The sequence below is a fragment of the Stylophora pistillata genome, chromosome 10 (genome assembly GCF_964205215.1).
Source record: "Stylophora pistillata chromosome 10, jaStyPist1.2, whole genome shotgun sequence".
Classification (NCBI taxonomy): Eukaryota; Metazoa; Cnidaria; class Anthozoa; order Scleractinia; family Pocilloporidae; genus Stylophora; species Stylophora pistillata.
In genome coordinates, this window is record NC_142528.1 from 4,073,574 (window position 1) to 4,092,608 (window position 19,035).

The 19,035-nt window shown below is 40.0% G+C and overlaps 2 protein-coding genes across 3 annotated transcripts; both read right to left on the bottom strand.

Moving 5' to 3' along the window:
* Positions 1-543: 543 nt before the first annotated feature.
* LOC111324770 (anoctamin-4) lies at positions 544-8,321 on the bottom strand. 2 transcript variants are annotated; one of them, XM_022928404.2, is made up of 5 exons: positions 7,806-8,321; positions 3,166-4,697; positions 2,657-2,778; positions 1,886-2,306; positions 544-1,594 (listed from the first exon to the last, which is right to left on the bottom strand). In XM_022928404.2, exons 1-5 carry the CDS (start codon positions 8,100-8,102, stop codon positions 1,321-1,323), a joined length of 2,646 nt encoding a protein of 881 aa, XP_022784139.2. In that variant the 5' UTR covers positions 8,103-8,321; the 3' UTR covers positions 544-1,320. The 2 variants fall into 2 exon arrangements, with proteins under 2 accessions (XP_022784139.2, XP_022784138.2); XM_022928403.2 differs by lacking the exon at positions 7,806-8,321 and adding an exon at positions 5,537-5,902.
* Positions 8,322-9,235: 914 nt separating this feature from the next.
* Positions 9,236-19,012, bottom strand: LOC111324797 (anoctamin-4). Its single transcript, XM_022928438.2, has 8 exons — positions 18,617-19,012; positions 15,284-15,379; positions 14,026-15,126; positions 13,102-13,430; positions 12,818-12,945; positions 11,957-12,365; positions 11,147-11,406; positions 9,236-10,733 (listed from the first exon to the last, which is right to left on the bottom strand). Exons 1-7 carry the CDS (start codon positions 19,010-19,012, stop codon positions 11,151-11,153), a joined length of 2,715 nt encoding a protein of 904 aa, XP_022784173.1. The 3' UTR covers positions 9,236-10,733; positions 11,147-11,150.
* Positions 19,013-19,035: the final 23 nt, after the last annotated feature.

The window sequence follows — 19,035 nt, forward strand, 5'->3', positions numbered from 1 at the left end:
TTGACATGACGTTTTACAGCACATAGTACATAACTGCTATATTACATTAACATGTAGCAGTGTCTATTGTTTTAGCTGAGGCTCCTTATTTCAAGGAACTGAATTTCCTCTCAGAAGCTCACTGCTGTTTCTTTTGCTCTGAAGCTTTGTGTGATGCAAGCTTTCCCATGGACCCATTTTAGGTTAATGTAAACGGAGTCGAACTGGATGACAAAACTGACAAAAACAAGAAAGAATTCTTCCCTTAAGATATCAATCTATTTTTTTTTTCCGCCCTGCTGGTGAACAACACTTTTTGTAACTGTCAGGAAAGGGTCTAATGGATGAGGACAACCTGTAATGCTTTCTAATCCTTAATTTGAATAACTATGCAACGATTGTTTTTGATGGAGCGATTTGAAATGTTTGCATTAATATTCCAGATTCCCTTTTTTTAAAGGTTTTTTATTACTGGTTAGAACCAGTGGATGCTTATGGAAGTATATTGTAACAAGGGTTTCTGTCAACTTTTAAGAGAGAAAAATAAAGCAATTATCAAGAAAATTATCATGAACCTTAGGGATTTGTTTATTTTTTTTCTTAATTGAAAATGATCACTTGCAACTTTGCAAGTGCTGAATTAAAGATTCCACTTTTAGTTTATCGCAATCGCACGCTGGGTCCTTTTCAGAGAAAAAAAGGAACATTTTACAATAAATGATGCTTTTTGTTCTTAACCTTGAACGCTAGAGCACCAAGCGAAATATACAAACTCTCGTCTAGATTAAGGTTATCAGTACCTGTTTCTAAACTAAACCATCGTTCAAAGTAATGATGAGCCAAAATACATTTGTAAGATATGAAAATATCGAATTAGCTTGAGATAGTACTTGCTCTGAATGTAACAGAACATAAAACAAACATTTCTTACGACTCAAAATTTAGACGAGTCAAAACTGCGAAAATTGCCTAATATGTAAAAAATATTTCTACCTTTTTTTTCTAAAATTGTATAGTACAAGATATTACTAAATGGTCAGAACATATTACACGCAAGTGATGATTTATTACATGAAAAGTTTTATCCACGTAGAAAATTTGAAGCCCTTAACAAAAGACAAAACTGAAAGATGGGCCTTTGAAATGGGGGCAGTGCGAGAAAATCGCACGAAAAATGAGCCATGCCAAGTACACGAAAATAAATTTTTCATGTATTGTTTATTTAGCTGAAAGAATGATGTTTCGATCTGAAAATTCATTTTCATACTTATGGCTCGTGATGGTCAGTCGTGTGTTTTATTTCCACAGCTGTTCTGAAATTATGATAAAGTATTAACCTCATTACAGCATCTCATTATCACCAAGCACGTGATGGTCTCCATTGCTCTCATCGATATCATACTTCTTTTTAAACGCCAACTTCGTCAAATGCTTTTCTCGTTTTGCCTTCAAATCCAGATCCTTTGGAACATCAGGTACCATATAGGCGATGAAACCGGTGATGAGGTACACAGAGAACTGGAACACAAACACGAATGCGAGGCGCGCAGCTATCACGTGCCAGTATTGCTTGTTTTGTTTGTAAGGTGCGGTCGATGCAAAATATCCATTATATCTGAGAGTTAGAAATAAGGATCATTTTAGTCGTTGATAGGCAGTGTGTTGTAATACCTGGAAGAACTAGAAAACCTAACCAATGATCCAGCCGAGGCTAAAACCCAGTTCTCTAGCGGTAACCACAAGAACACCACGTATCAAGCAAGTTTGCATGAAATGATGAAAGAATACATTTGCAGTTTATTAGAAAAAAAGAGAACTGCTCGATATCATTTACAAAAACAACATCAATTGAAGAAAAACAAAAGGGAGAGAGACGAGCAAAGGAAACTTGAAAGGATGTCTTTACCTGCAATATCCCTTGGTGTAATTGAGATTTTCATAAACGTTTTCTGGCTCTGTTCCAGGTTCTTGCTCGAACAGGTATGTGAGATTAATAGACGCCAAAGAGTTGTCGATGTATCCAGTCAAGGTGGCTCCTCCTGGCGAGTCGCGATCCGGAGCATATTTCATTCTGTAAAGAAGCTTTGGGATGTACTCTGAGGTAAAGGCCAGCACAAATGCATTCACAAGGACTGAAATTTTAGTCACACCCTCAAGGATTCGGAACCAGGCTCCAATATCTTCAGCACGTGCAGCGTCTGGCCTCCTGAACTGCGATACAAAGTTGATGGCATCTACACGGATTTCAACTATGGCAGTAATAAGGGCAAACAGAGGACCCAGAGGGAATGCAGCCACGAACATGGTTACAAATCCATATTGCAAAACTGCAAGTCGAATAAAATGCATATGTTAGACATGATTTAGGTCGAAAGTTACGTGCCCAAGACATAGGGACATTTTCTCTGTGTTCGCTATAAGAAAAAAAAGAAAAACATCTCAAAAGACAGCTCATCTCTTCCTCACTTTAAGCCATTGTTGATCTAGGATTGATTACATAACTTGGACTGATAAATAATTAAAACACATCTCCTAAGTTTTATCCTTAAGAGGTTTTCAAAAAGTCTTGAATGACGAAAGGTCCGTCGAAAACAATCCAAATGGCGGTATCTTTAGGATGGCGGATGAGGCTTTTAGTGTAAATTGTTACTAAATAAAAAAAATTGATACAGCTTACCAACTTCGAGATACTCCCAAAACATGTAGTGGTCACCTTGTGGACTGAGATCATAGTCATGCTCATACTGTGTTTGATCTTTCTTAGTTTCTTTGCGCCTCTTTAACCAATACAAGACGTATCTGTGAGGAAATTGGCGATAACATATGAATGTGAACTGCTATTGAAAGCTGCTAAGAAGCAGGGCAAGTAAGTTGCTTTTCAATTTCTTAGTACCTAGAACCGAGTCAAAGAAATTGTTGTAGAATCAAGAAAACATGAGCTCTGGGTGGAGTATGCAAAATATATAACAATTTACTTATACATGCTTACTAACTGGCAGTCTGCAGAAACGTTTTCCACATTTAAACCAAAAGTTACGCAAATTTACATATTTTTAAAGATTGTTTTAAGATATACTTCTAGCTCTACAAGAACAGTCTTAGATGCGGTATCTTACTCTTAGTTCGTTTGGAGAAAGAGGTTACTTTCTTATGGGGTGTTTTAAAGCGACCTATTTTTTAACTTACGGTATTACAACTTCAGTGACGTTTCCAATGATCTGCTGTCCAACCATGATGATGAGAAGCTGGACACAAAGCTCCAAGAAGCATCCTTGCTCGCTGCACCCATCCAATCGAAAACGACCACCTATGCGCTTGTACCTTCCAGGGGTTCCGACTACCAACCCTGACTTGAAAAAGGCAATGTAAAAAATGGAGGCATATGTGTTCACAAATTGAAACAAGTACATTTTCCAAGTAAAGCTGTCTTCGTAGTCGGTGCGCGTGGGTGGGTTCTCCCAGTCAGTCAGGAAGACGGCCAATTTGCTGTAAGCAAACTTCAGGAGGTTGATTGCGAGAAGATTAAGGAGAGCAGCAGTTGCTGAGGTAATAATCCTGGCACGTGTTTGGATTTGTTTGTCTTTGTTTCCACTTAAGGAAGCAAAAACTGCAGCACGATAAACGACTACACCAATTACAGCAGCGATGACGAGGAAAATCATGAAAATGATGATGCTAAAAACCCCGCCATACCGCTTGTATAGGGTTAACTTGGGTACGTACGGCTCCATCTTTCCTGTGGCTTCATTTTTCCTCAGGGTTGTCACGGTTGCAGAGTACTCAGGACGAAGAGGTTCCTCTTCTTCTTCAAAGTCATCTGTGTGCCACTCTTGAGCAAGACTAGCTTGGCGACGCTTCCAGAACTCAAGGAATAGAGTCGCCCACACAGACGCAATGAGAGCCAAGCCAACTGTCCAATCATTGTCAAAGAAATGAGTGACGTAGGCATAGAGACAGGTTGACGAGGCTAGATCCCAGTAGCTACACTGCCTGTCGCACAGTGGACACATGTACCATACATCTTTGTTTTTCTTATCGCAGACATCTTTGACTGGAATGTGAGAGGCCGCGTCGCCAATTCCATACAGAAACACAATAAGACCAATGATGGCCAGCGGTACTAACATGGCCGTGTAAAATCCAAGCCAAGCAAAGTACAGGGCGATTTCGCTACCAAAGTAATCCTTGATTGCTCCATACGGCTGAAATTTATAAAACCTCCCAAATCTGGCCCAATCTCGATGCAATCGCTGTCGGTTATTGGAAGGCTCCTCCTCAGGTTCTAGATTAACAGGACCATCATGAAGTGGGTATCCTGCCAGATATGCACCCTCATAGATCATTCTTCTGAGCCCAACACCATGTCGACCTTCTGCAAAGCGAGCATTGAAGCAAATTTGTTGCACAATGTATATGCGGTCAATGTTGTCAAAAAACTCCGCTTTGTTGTGGTGATTGATAAACTTAGTAACCTCGGTTTCTTTGAAGTTAGCCATGAAGTAGCTGCCCTTGTCTTCTAAAGTAGGATCTTGCACAATCAAGGGATTTCTCCGACGAAGTGACTGCATTCTTTCGCTTCCGATGCTTTTCTCCATCCAGGACTTAAACACAATATCGTTCTCTTGAAACGGAACTTTGAGACGCATCGCCTCAGCCTTTTTAGCCAACACGGGCCATGGAGCATGAAGGAGGACAAAGTGTCGCTTGACTTCCGGATCCTGGTGGAAAAACCATGCAAAAGATTTCATTAGAAAAGTTTCGATCAAAGATGTTACGTTCAGAAACGTCACAAAGCTTTTTTCTATGTCATATTTTACTGAACTACCCCATAATTTACGATTTTCTTTTTCAATAAATCGCCCTTTTAAACAAGTTTGTCGATGAAAGATTTTTGCCTGCCTCGAATCAACTTAAGCTCAAGTGTTTTAAATAAAAGCAGGTTAAATAGCTCATTTTATTGGCTAACACATCTCTTAACTTTTTGGACGATTTTGATAGAGACACATGAACGCATCACAGTTTCTTTGAACGCTTAAAAAGATTCAGTATATGAACTGAATAGAGATCACATGGCGAGATTTATCGTAATACGGCAATAATTGAGAGTGATAAGTGTATACTGTTACGTAATTAACTGCTCAGTTCCCCATATCACTTACCCCTCCAATGAAGTTGGAGGTAAGAAGGTGGAAGGAAACTTTTAGCAAGAAGCTAGAGATTTTTTTTTTTTTGAAGTACACTTTATGCCATTATTGGCTTCTTTTCTTACGCATGATCGAGTTTGGAAAAAACTGAACTTTGCTCTGAAGTGTTTATGGGAAAGATGACAAAATAATTAGCATTAAATCAATGATATTATTGTATGAAGCTTGACAGTATTGATCACTACGATAAAGTGTACAGTTTAGTTGTTTCTCATGGTGATTTCAAGCAAAATTTAGATTTGAAAAGCAGCAAACTTTCCATTCATTATCGTACGTGTTCCAACCAAACAAGAAAGAGAATTAGTGATACATGCTGAATTACAAAGCGCGACAGTCGGCGAGAGTAGCCCCACCTGCGGAGAAACGATTTCATCGTATTCTATGTTTAACCCTTCTTTCCTCAAGCAGTCTTCGTAAGCTTTCCGTTGCTGTTGCTTACTGTCATTTGAATTATCATTGTCCTTTTGGTTTGTTTCATAAACCAACACGTAGTCGATGTGCCTTGGTGGCTCTGCATCGTCACTGAAATATACTCCTTTCGGAACTCTTTCATTTGATTGCTCCCTTAATTCTAGCTGTGTATTTTCGTTTTCATCTTCCTCATCTTGGCTTAATCTGGTGTAACCGCTAATTCTATTGCTCATTTTGCCGGGTTCCTTGCATCTCCGTAAGCTCCTCAGAATGGCGTCAGTGAGTTGGAGAATAGGTGGGTGTGATAAACTTCTGTTTCTCGGCTCATTGGTTTCACCGAATAGTAAGATTTTGTATAAGTAATCAGGCACGGGTATTTTTGTCTCTTTAAAAACATTTCGCATCATTGAACTCATTGTGATGAGCGAAGCTGTTATCGTTCGCGCGTGAAAAGTTTAGTTCTGAACTTTCTAGGGATTTTGCAAACTTCAAGGACAGTTTGTTTTAAACATGTCACTTCTTGAGATCGATCTGCATCGATGACGTTTCTCCCGCAGAATTTAATGTTCTCTACTGCTTTGTTACGGCCTAAACAGAATACGCATTACGCCTAACAAGTGAGTTTTTAACTTCAGATTTGTTTCAATATACCAACATTTGCCATAGCTACTTTTATCATGAATCAGGAACATAACATCTTGATAAAATCTTAAAAAAGGTGCTGCTCTATTGAACAGGCGGTCTCCAAGTCCCGAAGGACCAGTTAACGGCATGCAGCACACTGACCTACCCTTCCATTTCATCACTGTGCTTACAACTTAACCGACTGGGAAAGCTAAATAGAGCATCTGTGTGGCAGTGAATCGTTTTTGCATTTTCTGCTGTAGCAACTGATGTTCTGGTACATGATAATACATTAATAGTTCGGAGAAGAAAGAATTCATAATAATAGAGCCATGTTTTTGTTTTGAAATTTTGTTTAGGCGTTTTTTCACCAAAAGTTTCCATTTGCTGAATGCTGCAAATTCCTAAATGAGCATCCATCCCCTTTGGAGAAACTGCTCCAAATATGTTTGAATTAAAAAGTAAGATGGATTTAAGTCGAAGAAAACGTTTCTCTAGTGACCAAAACTTAACTTCATGACTTAAACTATATGACTGGTAGCTTATTTTAAGAGTGTTTTTCAAATTTGGAAGATAGTTAAGTTTTCAAATATTAAGTAATCGTTACGTGAGGGAAAAAGAATAGCTACTGTCTTTTTAACTGTCAGTATCAGTATTAATGGCAATTGAATCTGGGAAGATAAAATATTCTTCATTTACATTTCCTTAATACGTCCTGCGGTGAATGCTAATTTAGCCAAGTAAGTGTATTCCCTGAAGGGTTTGCTATTATCAAGGACAAACAGAAAATAAACCCCCAGCAAAATAAAGTCGACGAATCGAAAACACCCCGCGATTTTGCGTCCATCGGTCGCGATGATTTGCCAAACGCTTTCATCGCTCAGTCTCTTGGATAACAGATCAAGCTAGATGCATTGGAAAGTAAAATGATTTTATATTTTTCTTCCTATGTAAACAGCATTTGACGATAAAATATTCCAATCTGCACTGAACTTAGTTTCTTCAGCGCAGCGCTGAAGGCAGAACATTTTCGACAATGCACAGCCCTCCACAAATTTAAAGAGAAATATCCTGTCAAAGCTCCAAGGAATTCTAACCATTATTTAAAATGTACACACTCGATTAAGCAATCAATATACCTGAATATTTGTCTTCTTGCAGAATATTCGCGAAGTCTCTACGAAGAGATTGTTTGACTACAAGTTTGAAGTTGATATATTGCTAGGCGTGTTACCACGCAGAGCTAACATGTATGGGTTTTCAAGAATTGCATTTTAAAGGACTAATTCTATGATTAAACAAGTTTTTTCTATTCGATTAAACTCACTTAGGTGTGAAGAGTGACACCGAGTGATCCGATAGAATTCTGAATTAACCTCAGAAATCTAGTTCAATCAACGCTTTCCTTAATTTTACCGTACGACAAAAGAGATACCACTGCAAACATGCTAAATAAAGAAAAGGACTCTTTCGAAGAATTTATTTCCAAAGAGTTCAAAAGTACAAACGTGATCGAGAGGCACTCAGACCGACTTCACTGTTTTAACTACACAATGTACGCAGTGGATCTGATAAATCAGCACTAACCTGAGATGATATACACTCTGACCGTTCTACGATTAAACCGGCGTCTGAAAGACTGTTTTCGTACGCCTTCCTCATCTCTTCGTGTTTCATGGCCTCCTCCTTGGCCTCTTCATCTTTATTTTCTTTCTCCTCGCAGCTTTCGTACACAAGGACATAGTCGATTTTCTTACTCGATCCTGCGTCTTTCAGGTAAAGTCCCTTCGTCTCTGTGCTTTTGGAGTGGAAAGATGGCTCTACCATATCAAGAAGAATGTCACCATCTTCGGTGGTTTTCGTGAAGGAAACAGGTTTCGCCATGAGAGTACGTTTCGTGACTTAACGCTATAGTAGTGTAGAGAGAAGCGACGAGTTCGCTGAACTTTACATTGGGTGTGACCTGGTGCGAAATATATTTGCATAAAATACAACTTACATGTATTTGCCTTGCAAATATAATGCACACGCGCGTGTAGTTAAAACTCCAGTGTTTTGTTTCTGTTGAATGAACATTGTCATTCTCCGGTGGAAAAGTAAGAAAAATAAAAGAGAAAATTAAAACTAAAGAAAACATAGTTAAAAAAAAATTGTAGCGCGCAACGATGGAAGCGATGCATGAATGTCAAAACATCATGCCATTATATAATCCATTTGTAAAAACACTCGCTTCTTGAATTATTTATGTATATTTTTTTTCGTTTCTTGCATATTTACAATATCGGGTTTGGACTTTTCAGCTAAGCGCTGCGGAGATATTTAGCAAACATTATTTGAGCGAGCGTTGAATATATGAGATAGCAATTCGAACACCAGAAACGTTACGTGTACTATTCGGGGTTCGGAATTTAGCGCGATTTCAATCTTTTCTGACGGGAATTGGAAATATGTCCTATCCTGTCTGTGATAAAACTTTGAAACATATTACCAGCGGAGCCTACCTGGGGTTCTCTACTTGGGCTGGTTCAATATTTCTCACTTTTACAGTAGTTGTAATTCTGGGCGAGATCGCACGCATCCAAAAAAAGAAAGTAAGAAAGTCGGGATTACTATAGATGAACTCACTCTGGAGAGAAAATGCAATTTGTGGAGATGGAATGTAGTAACAATTTACAAAGCAGGTGTCTGTTAACATCCTTGATCGTAGTAATATCAACTTAAATTGTTTTTTTTTTTTGGAGTCCACAAGCTTATGATTGCATAAAACCGTGGTTTGGGTTTGAGCTCGTGTAAATAACCGGCCCTCGGTGTTCAACTCTTAATAGCTTCTTTACTTGGGGATCATTTCCTTTATTCTCGTGACTTTAATGCATGATTCTGGGCTGATATTGTAAGGAGAAATTAGATGCTAGTCATTCTTAGGACTCAAGGAGTTAATCAACAAAAGAGTCTGACGATCGTCCCGAGCTTTCTAGTCAATAAATTGGCCATCAAACAAAGTTTAAGCCAGTCAGGTGTTGTTGCAGTTAATTGCAGTTTAATTTGACAACAACAGCAGCAACAAAAACAAACATTACTACTACTATCGTCTATCGTTGCTAACCAGACTGATCCCTAAACTAGCCTTCAAATTGGTCACCAAACAAACTTTCAGCCAGTGGGGTGTATTTGCAGTTAATTACAGTTTTGATTTGACAACAAAATCAGCAACAGCAACAAACACTACAACTCTTCTACGTCCACCACTACCATTTCGTCTTAAGGTTGGGTTATATGCTTGTCCCCACGCCATATATGCTTGTGTAAAACTTATCCAATTTTAGGCGTGCTCCAAATCGAATATGCTCATTATAGTTAAGAAGGCGAGTTTTCCAAAGTTTTAAATTTCTGTCACCACGGAGAGAGAGCTTAATTAACATATTAATTATTGTTGGATATGTCTGCTTTGATCACATCCAAGCTACCTTTCAATTTATATAAAATCCCAGCTAGACACTGAATTAACCTAACTTATTATTATTATTATTGTTATTGTTATTATTATTATTATTATTGTTATTATTGTTATTATTATTATTATATTATTATTACAAATATATATAGGTATGTGTGGTGTTTTTCTTTTTTGGGTGGCCTTTTGTAAGGGAACCCTTTCCTGTTTCTTGGCCTTCCCCTCAGCCTTGTATATATGTTAAGCTTGTTGAGAAAATGACTAATGTAAATTAGAACATAGCTAGCAGAGTCGCGCAATCAAATTCATTATACATAAGCGTGCTCAAAATCCCGATAGTGCACGCTGATAGCGTCAGCAAATCCGACTTCGCCAGAATTTTTTTTTCGCGCGAGCGACCATTGCTAGTGCGGGGAAAAATAATACATTTCGCGACAATAATGGATACAAACAGAAACTCGGCCCGCTAGTCCGAAAACGAAGACAATGTTTCGACCTTTTCCCATGGGCTAGAGTTCTTAAATGAGGCAGAAAAAGAGAAAAACAAAGGAAAAGGAGACTCGGCATCAGCGCCGTCACGATTCGCTTCAACTGATATTGTTGTCCGTTTTTCGCGTCGCATTTGATGCGCAATTCTACCGGCTATGTTCTAAAACAATTGGTTCATGCTTTCAGCTGTGCACTATCGAGTTATGAAGCACGTGGGAAGTTTGGAGAGCACTCAAGAAGCTAGACTTGCCCTCGGCTATCGCCTCGGGCAACTCTTACGCTTCTTTCGTGCTCTCGAAACTTCCCGCGTGCTCCATAACTCGATAGTGCACGCTAAAGCATGAACCAATTGTTAAGTAAAGTATCCCTCCTCACATCAAACCTGTAGTTTATATTATTTTTTGCTTTAACATGAAAGCGAAAATTATGTACCTATGCAGGATAACGTGACATTCTCATTGGAAATAAACAAAGACAAGTCTGTAAACAACTAATCTTGGATAATTTCTCTCGAGTTAGTTTTTTCCACTTTTGTTGAATGAAGATTCCAGTTAAAGGTACCCGTAGCTCAGTTGCTGCAAATATAGAAAGAAAAAAATTTGTTATTGTGCCCAAGTTACGTACCACGATCAGGCACCGGCACAGTATAGAAATTCAGAATTTAATTCGTATGGTCCTAAACTGGAAGTTTATCTTCGCTTATCTGTTGAATCGTACTGTAAGGTGCAAATTAACCTTATGAAGTTAGACCCAGCAAAAACGGGAATTAATCACCTCGAGAAAGAAATGTTTGGTGACTGCCATTTGAATGGGCATTCGTCTATGTTCCATACGAAATCTTGTATTTGATGGCACATTGCACAGTATAACCAACATTGCCAATAACAGCAGCGCTCGGTGGCATTAACCACGGTTTCATCTGCAGATACAAATTTCCCACAAAATAGCTTTGTTCGTCGCATTGCTTCAAAAAAACTCACTTACTAACCTCATTACGCAATTGCTTCGGTGCTTACATCAACCTCTTCGGTTTCTTTTTCTCGAAGGGCTTCCTTAGCCAGGAATTCTTCCCGTTTGATTTTTAACGCCAGCAACTTGGGCTGATCAGGTACTAACCAGGCCAAAAACTTTCTGATGGAATAAACGATGTATTGGAACACAAAGACGAAGGCCAGCTTCGCGGCAATCACATGCCAGTATTGTTTAGTGTAGGCATAAGGATATTCACGTTCGTGATAACCTGGATACCTGCATTATCAAAGGGGAAAAGTTGAAGAGAACAATTTTTACTTTGCTGAAAAAAGCATTTCAACGTCATCAGGAGTCTTTTTTTCATCAAAATGACAAAGGATTTTCTGAAAAATGTTCCTCCTAGTACCTAATCGAGGCCGGTCTTTTCGGAAAAGCTTTCCGCTGCTGATTCAGCTCCGCACATTCACCTCTACGCATTCATCTCCCAAATTAAAATCAAACCCATCAAGTAATTTTCAATTAAGTTTCGAAGTTAATCAAAGATATTGCTTTGCTTTTCTCTGAGATTGATCCAGAAAACTCGCGCCACTTTTTGAACCAATCAGATGCAAAACTAAAACCAAGCACGACTTCGTCACCCGCGTTTCATTTTTCCCGCGCTTTTTAAAGCGCGGGAAAACGCTATAAGCATTTTGCTTGTTTTTACTTGGAATTCTAATTGGTTCTTAATGTTATTTTTCTTTCTTCTGATTGGCCTTTTCTTGTAAAAACGCTCTAATACACTCGAAACCATCATCGCTCATTGTAAAGCCGCATGTTAACTTACCTGCAGAAGTCACTGGTATAATTCAGCACTTGGTATGCGTATTGATCTCCTGGCTTTCCTGTCAACTTGTACGTATCGTAGTCCGATATATTGAAATACGCCAAACGATTTTCCACGAAACCCGCCAAAGTTCCGTCATTACTGTAGGAGTACTTGTACACGAGCCTCGGTATGAAGTCTGACGTAAACGCTATGACGAACGCATTCACCAACACCGACACATTTGCTAAACCTTCCATAATTGGGTACCAGGCTCCGATATCTTGAGCGCGTGTGGCGATGGGTCGGCGGAATTGACAGACATAGTTAACAGCGTCCACGCGCACTTCTACGGCACTGTTAAGCAAAGCGAACAGAGGTGCCAGAGGAAAGGCAGCCACAAACATTGTCACGAATCCGAACTGTAAAACTAAATAGGAAAGAAAAGCCAGTGGAAAAACAGCGAAATGTAATAACTTGCTCTAACGAAACTATTTCGTACAATTTGATGCAAAAAAAAAAAAAAGAAATCAGCACTGCTTGGGTGATATTCCTAATACCGTATCTTTCTAATACATTGCCTTCCTTACTTGCAACCTTTCTTTCAGAACAAAATAGGTAATAAAGGCCTTTCTCTAGTGGTTTAAGCAGCCAAATAAAAGCTCCACTAAACACTTTCTGCTAAAAAAAAAAAAAAATGGATGATGCTCGAAGTAAATAGATGGCCATTGAGCACACTCTTTACAAACAAACCCGCAGTATAAAAATTATAAAACGACTTGGTTTATTAACCGTAGGCCCCGAAATTTGAACAAGTTAGTCATGAGTTGAGAATAATCAACCTTATCTCCCACTGTTCCAATAAAGAGAAGAGAGCATTACCAACTTCCAGGTATTCCCAAAACAAGCTGTGTTCTGGTAACGGGCTCAGTTTGTAATCTTCCTCCCACTGAGGGATGTCCGCTGTTTCTTTCCTTGCTTGGCGCAATTTCCACCACTTCATCAAGCCACTAAACAAAAGTTAAAATTAAAGCTACATCAAAGGTTGGTCTCTCAGAGTTAATTGTGATTTAGGTATTTCTTCCTTTCGTGTCAAGTACACCAATGTCCCAACCCATCCCTTTACTTGCACAGGGGTTCGATAACTCCTTCCATGGTATACTCACGGGATGGCAGTTTCCGTAATGTTTCCAATGATCTGTTGTCCGACCATGATGACCACCAGCTGTATGCACAAGTCAAGGAGGCAGCCTGCAGCACCGCACCCATCCAGGCGTCCGTTTCCCAGTCGCCGATAGTTGCCCGGGGTGCCGACCACAAGGTTCAACTTGAAGAAAGCAATGTGGAAGATCGAGGAATAATTGTTCACGAACTGAAACAGGAACATCTTGTAGGTGAAGCTGTCTTTATAGTCAGTCGCTGTTCGCGGGTTCTCCCAATTGGTGAGCCATATCGCCAGTCTCTCGTAGAAGAATTTCAACAAATTAATGAAAACCTAAATCGGTAGAACAAATATTAATCCTGACTTGAACAAGAGAATGTCGACTCCTGTGACTTATCATTCACAAAATTTTTCATATCAGACTACGGTTCTGTATTGGGAAGTCATGACGGATGTTCGAGACAACTAAAGGTTGCCTGTAAGTCAGACGATTTCCCTTCTTACTTGACGAAAGAATCGCTCAACTGGCCGAAAAACAACTAAATGTGCGTGATTGAGTATTTTTTTTCTGTATTTCACCCAGTACTTCAAATGAGGGGCAAATCTCCCAGAAATAACTACATCACAAGCCAGTATTATAAGGGGGGGGGGGAGTGGAGTGGAGTGGAGTGGAGTGGAGTGGAGTGGAGTGGAGTGGAGTGGAGTGGAGTGGAGTGGAGTGGAGTGGAGTGGAGTGGAGTGGAGTGGAGTGGAGTGGAGTGGAGAGGAGAGGAGTGGAGAGGAGAGGAGAGGAGAGGAGAGGAGAGGAGAGGAGAGGAGAGGAGAGGAGAGAGAGAGAGAGAGAGAGAGAGAGAGAGAGAGAGAGAGAGAGAGAGAGAGTAGAGGGTGGGGGAGAGAGAGAGTTTAATTGAAGTTCGTTAAGACTCACCAAATTCAGTAAGGCTGCTGTTACACTTGTAAGAATCTTGGCGTTTTTCCGTACATCAGTATCTTTGCTGCCCACAAAGGTTGCAAACACCGCGGCCCTGTAAGCTACCACTCCAATGACCGCCGCTATTACCAGGAAAATCATGAACGAGATTGCGCTTCCAATTCCGGCAAACCTTTGGTATTTCGTCATCTTTGGGATATAAGGTACCACCTTACCGGTGACAGGATCTTCCCGCCACGTGGGAGCAGTGGCCACAAATTCTGGACGGAACTGTTCCTCGATATCTTCAAAATGCATCATGTGCCAGCGGTAGGCAAGAACAGCTTGACGCCGCTTCCAAAACTCCAGGAACACTGTCGCCCACACAGACATGAAAATGGCGAAGACAACCGTGCTGTCATTATCGAATGCATGGGCTGCGATATAGTAGTAACAGCTTGAAGTAAGAGACCAGTAGGGGCACTGATTGTCGCACAGGGAACACATGTAGAAGCTTTTTTCATTGGACTTGTTGCAAATATCTTTAACGGGTTGAAAGTCCTTCGCGTTTATGATACCGTACAAGAAAACGATGAGCCCAAAAAGAGCAGCAGGGATGAGCATGACGGTGTAAAACCCCAGCCAGGAAAAGTAAAGGCCAATTTCGGTGCCGAAATAATCCTTGATGGAGTCATACGGCTGGAACTTGAACCAACGTCCGAACCGTGCCCAGTCACGTCGCAAGCGCTGTCTGTCGTTCGTGGGGGATTCCCCCTCCGGACATTCTTCGGGACCAGGATGGAGAGGGTACGATGCAGTGAAGTTTTCTTCATGAATCATTTTTTTAATTCCAACATCATACTTCTGTTCGCCAAACTTAAGATGACTACAGATGTTCTCCACCATACGACTCCTGTCCGTTCGGCTAAAGAAAGTGTCCTTGTTGTTATGGCCGACATAAATTTCTAAGCGATCGCTCTTGAAGTAACCCATAAAGTAATTCTTTGACTCGGTGATGGTGCCGTCGTGGATCTCGAAGGGATTAGTACGATCAATCATATCTCGGATGTCTTCTCTAATGTGTTTCTCGTACCAGCCCTTAATTGTAATGTCACTTTCCTAAAACGACAGAACGAAATTAGGTCGGAAAGATAAATACCTACAAACCTTCTAACAAACCGTAATAGAGAGGGTCGAATAAAAAATAATATCAGTACGAACAAACAATAGAAAAATCGAGAAATGTGAATCACAGATTAATGATAACAACATTTACCTTTATGGGCATTTTCATCATCATATCTTCAGCTGTCTTGACTAACACTTCCCATGGTGCATGAACTTTCCAAAAGTGAGTCTTGGTTTTGTCGTCCTAAAAATTGAAGTCTGATAGTAAGTACCTCAACTACTAAGCGATCATGACCGACTAAGAAATTTGATAAATATCCCCACTACGATTAAGGCATAATAAGCCAAGATGTTTTTCGGTCATATCTCGTTGGTACTAAAGCATGAAGATTCACACCTCCCCCCCTCCCCCCTCGCCACAACTCCACCCACCCCAAAAGGGCAACCGGCGAACAAGAAGAACTAATTCAGAACTTGAATTCTGCGCGCTGAGGAAACCTACCACCCCGAGGGGATAATGCGAAATCAAATGTGTCAAAAACAGAACTGACAAATACCCACTCAGTGTGGAAGGGTTGGTTAGTCGCACTTTCGTCCAAGTTTATGTTTTTTATCAACAGAGTCAACAAATTAGCGGTTTTAATTTTTAAAACATTTCACGATAAAAATGTTGCGACAAAACATTTCGTAAAAGCATATTAAAAATTTGTCGACGACGTTTCGACGTTTGGCTAATGTCATTATTACGTCAACGAGTGAAAGATAAGTATTTATAGCCAAGTTGTAGTTATACGAAATCGGCAACCAGAACGTTTAACTACAACTTGGCTAAATGGTTGGAGGAAAACTGAAACCACTCTCCGTGAATGAGTTTGCGATTACCGACACCATTCGCTTCTCTGAAGAAATCCGCAACTCGCATATCTGCGAAGACGACATATTGGTCTCTTGTGATGTCACAGCCCTCTTTACTAACGTTCCTTTAAATGAGACCATCAACATCTAAGTCGGAAAAGAGTTTGCCGTTGATTGGTTTAACCAAACTTATGATCCTAACCTTCAAAAAGGATCAACTCAAAAAACTCAAGATCGCCCCTACCAACCAGCTTTTCCAATTTAGTGACCACCTGTATGAACAAATCGACGGTGTGGCTAGGGGTTCACCCCTCGGCCCTCTAATGGCCTATGTCTTTCTCTGTCACCTTGAGGACAAGCTTACCTACGATGGCGTGATGCCCACATTGTACAAGAGATATTTTGACGATACCTTGGCCAGAATGCCCAGCACCGATGTTGCAGATGATTTTCTCACTACTCTTAATAGCCTCCACCCCAGCCTGTCTCCTTTATCGGCACTGAAATAATCAAAAACCAAACAAAGATCGACACACAAGTATATCGAGAGCCAACAAACACTGGCTTGTTGCTGCATTTTCAAAGCCACACAGACAAGCGCTATAAAGATTGCTTGCTCAAAACAGTGATCCATCGTGCATAGGCTTTATCCTCAATGACTGAAGCCTTCAATCAAGAATGCACAAGATCTATGTTCCATCTTTACTCGACTTGATTATCCCTCGGCATTGATCAATTCTGCCTGATTACCAAAACCATTCAGAGCTTTTCACTTTGCACGAGAGAGAACAAAAAGGAAGACAGCAGCGATGTGCGAGTGAGTTTGCCCTTTAAAGATCAAACATGAGCTAACGCAGTTAAAGGGCAAATGCGTGACCTCACGCAGTCACAAGATTGGCACTACACTACAACCTGTGTTTGACACCAGAAAATTGGAACAAGACCTCTAGCCCAGAGAAATCAAGCCTGCAATCGTAAGTAAACAATGCGTTGTTTACTCTTTTACATGCGATCTGTGTGATTCAGATTATGTCAGCTTTACAGCTCGACACGTATTGCTGAAGATAAAATCTCTGCGATCGGTAAACACTTTTCGTCAGCCCATGGAGACACAAGCCTCTTCAAAGAAAGCCAATTCCGCATTCTAAAAATGTGCCAAGGAAAATTGGACTGTCTTGTCTACGAGATGCTTTTCATCAAGCAGCACAATCCTAGTCTAAACACGCAGACTGATTCCATTCGTGCAAAACCAGTCTTTGTTTAAAAGAACATTGCACTACCATTGTCTTTTTAGTATTTAAACATTTGTTATCTTTCACTCTTTGACTTGATACTGACGTTAGCCAGACGTCGAAACGTCGTCAACAAATTGTTAATATGCTTTTACGGAATGTTTTATCGTAATTTTTTATCGTTAAAAGTCTAGAAGTAACTATTCTTATATTCACAAATGGATCCCGTGTTTTCAGCCTTCTCCATCGCAACTATGATCCAACATTTTAGTGTGCGTTTGTTTCGTGGTGTTTCAGGCTTATAATATGTTCGAAAAATCTCTCAATTCAGATCGAAACTGCACAGAATTACAAGTTTGCAAAATACATGTAACTGCCCTAATGGGCGTTCTACTAAATTTCCAGCTCGTGTAACGGTAAAACTTAAAAATTGCTTTTTGTACCGCGGCCGGGGCATTTCATATTTTAAGTCCTTTAGAAGTCAATATCCAGGTATATTTGTGCTAAAATATATTGGGTTTCAATTCGCGAGCTACAGAACTAAATCAGACGATCTTATGTCACTTTCTGTTTGCAAATATCGTTTAATTTTTCTGTCACACGTAATAAAAGTTTGCGGAGAGTACGTGTTGACCACCGAAAGGATTTATCCTTCCAACAAAACGTGACAAATGTGTGTGTGAAGATTACGTGACCATGTAAAGTTGAGGTATACATATGTAAATACTTTCACCTCGTGGGCTGTTCACGCGGGTGCGAAGTTGTCGATATCCCCAAGATATTTGGGTCATTGTACGAACATTCTCGAAAATTAAGAAGATACACCTTTTAAGGATCAACCGAAAAGAGTTGTTTTAAAGACGCAAGAAACAAATATCGTCGTCTGTTCAACGAGAAACTAACACCAGACATTGTCTAGTTAAAACAAAAGAACACTAGCCACAAAGATTATATAAATAAATAATCTTACGAGTTCCATGACTGGAATTTTTCATGCTCTGCATACTTTCTACCCAAAATGAGGCGCAGATCAATAAACAACTCGAATTTAACAATTATTTAAAGCGCGAAGTTGTTTCTTTAGGTTGTGAGCGCTTAAGAATATTCAAATTTCGTCATCACACGCTAATCAATATCATATGGAGAACTGCATTTGTTTTAATTCAGAGTGTAGTATATAATTTCGTAAATACAGATACACTACAACAAAGCTTGATTTCTCAAAAAAAAAAAAAAAACATTTGAGTGTTCTTTCACTTTAATTTCGGCTCCACATTTGTCAAATGCGATGAAAATAGAACTGTTTTTTTGCCTTGTTTCATAGAACACACCCGATTGAATTTGCATCGAAACTTACAACGATAAATGAACATGGAGATTATTTGTTTTCTTACCTTCGTAGTGACCTCCTCTTCGTACTCGATTTCGAGCCCAGCTTCCACTAAATTTCGCTGGAATCTATCCCTTTTCTCTGCTTTTTCGCGCAGTTCTTCCTTTTCCTTCTCTTCTAATTCATCTTCGTTCGAAGGCGTCTCGTAAACGATCACGTAGTCGATTAGCCGCTTCCCATCACGAAAGCACAGCCGTTCTTTCTCCTTCTTCTTCTTATCGACTTCAATGTGTTCCAACTCTATCTCGAGTGCCTGCTCCTCCATCATCTGATGTTTCGATAAAACAGCTTCCTCGTCCAAAAGTGGTGTTTGATCGGCGAAAGTCTCTTGCCGACCTGCAGCATCACTTTCGCTGGCTGGAACGCGAGAACGCAGCCCACTTGCACTGGGGTGTGCCATCAGAAGCAGAAGATATGTGAATA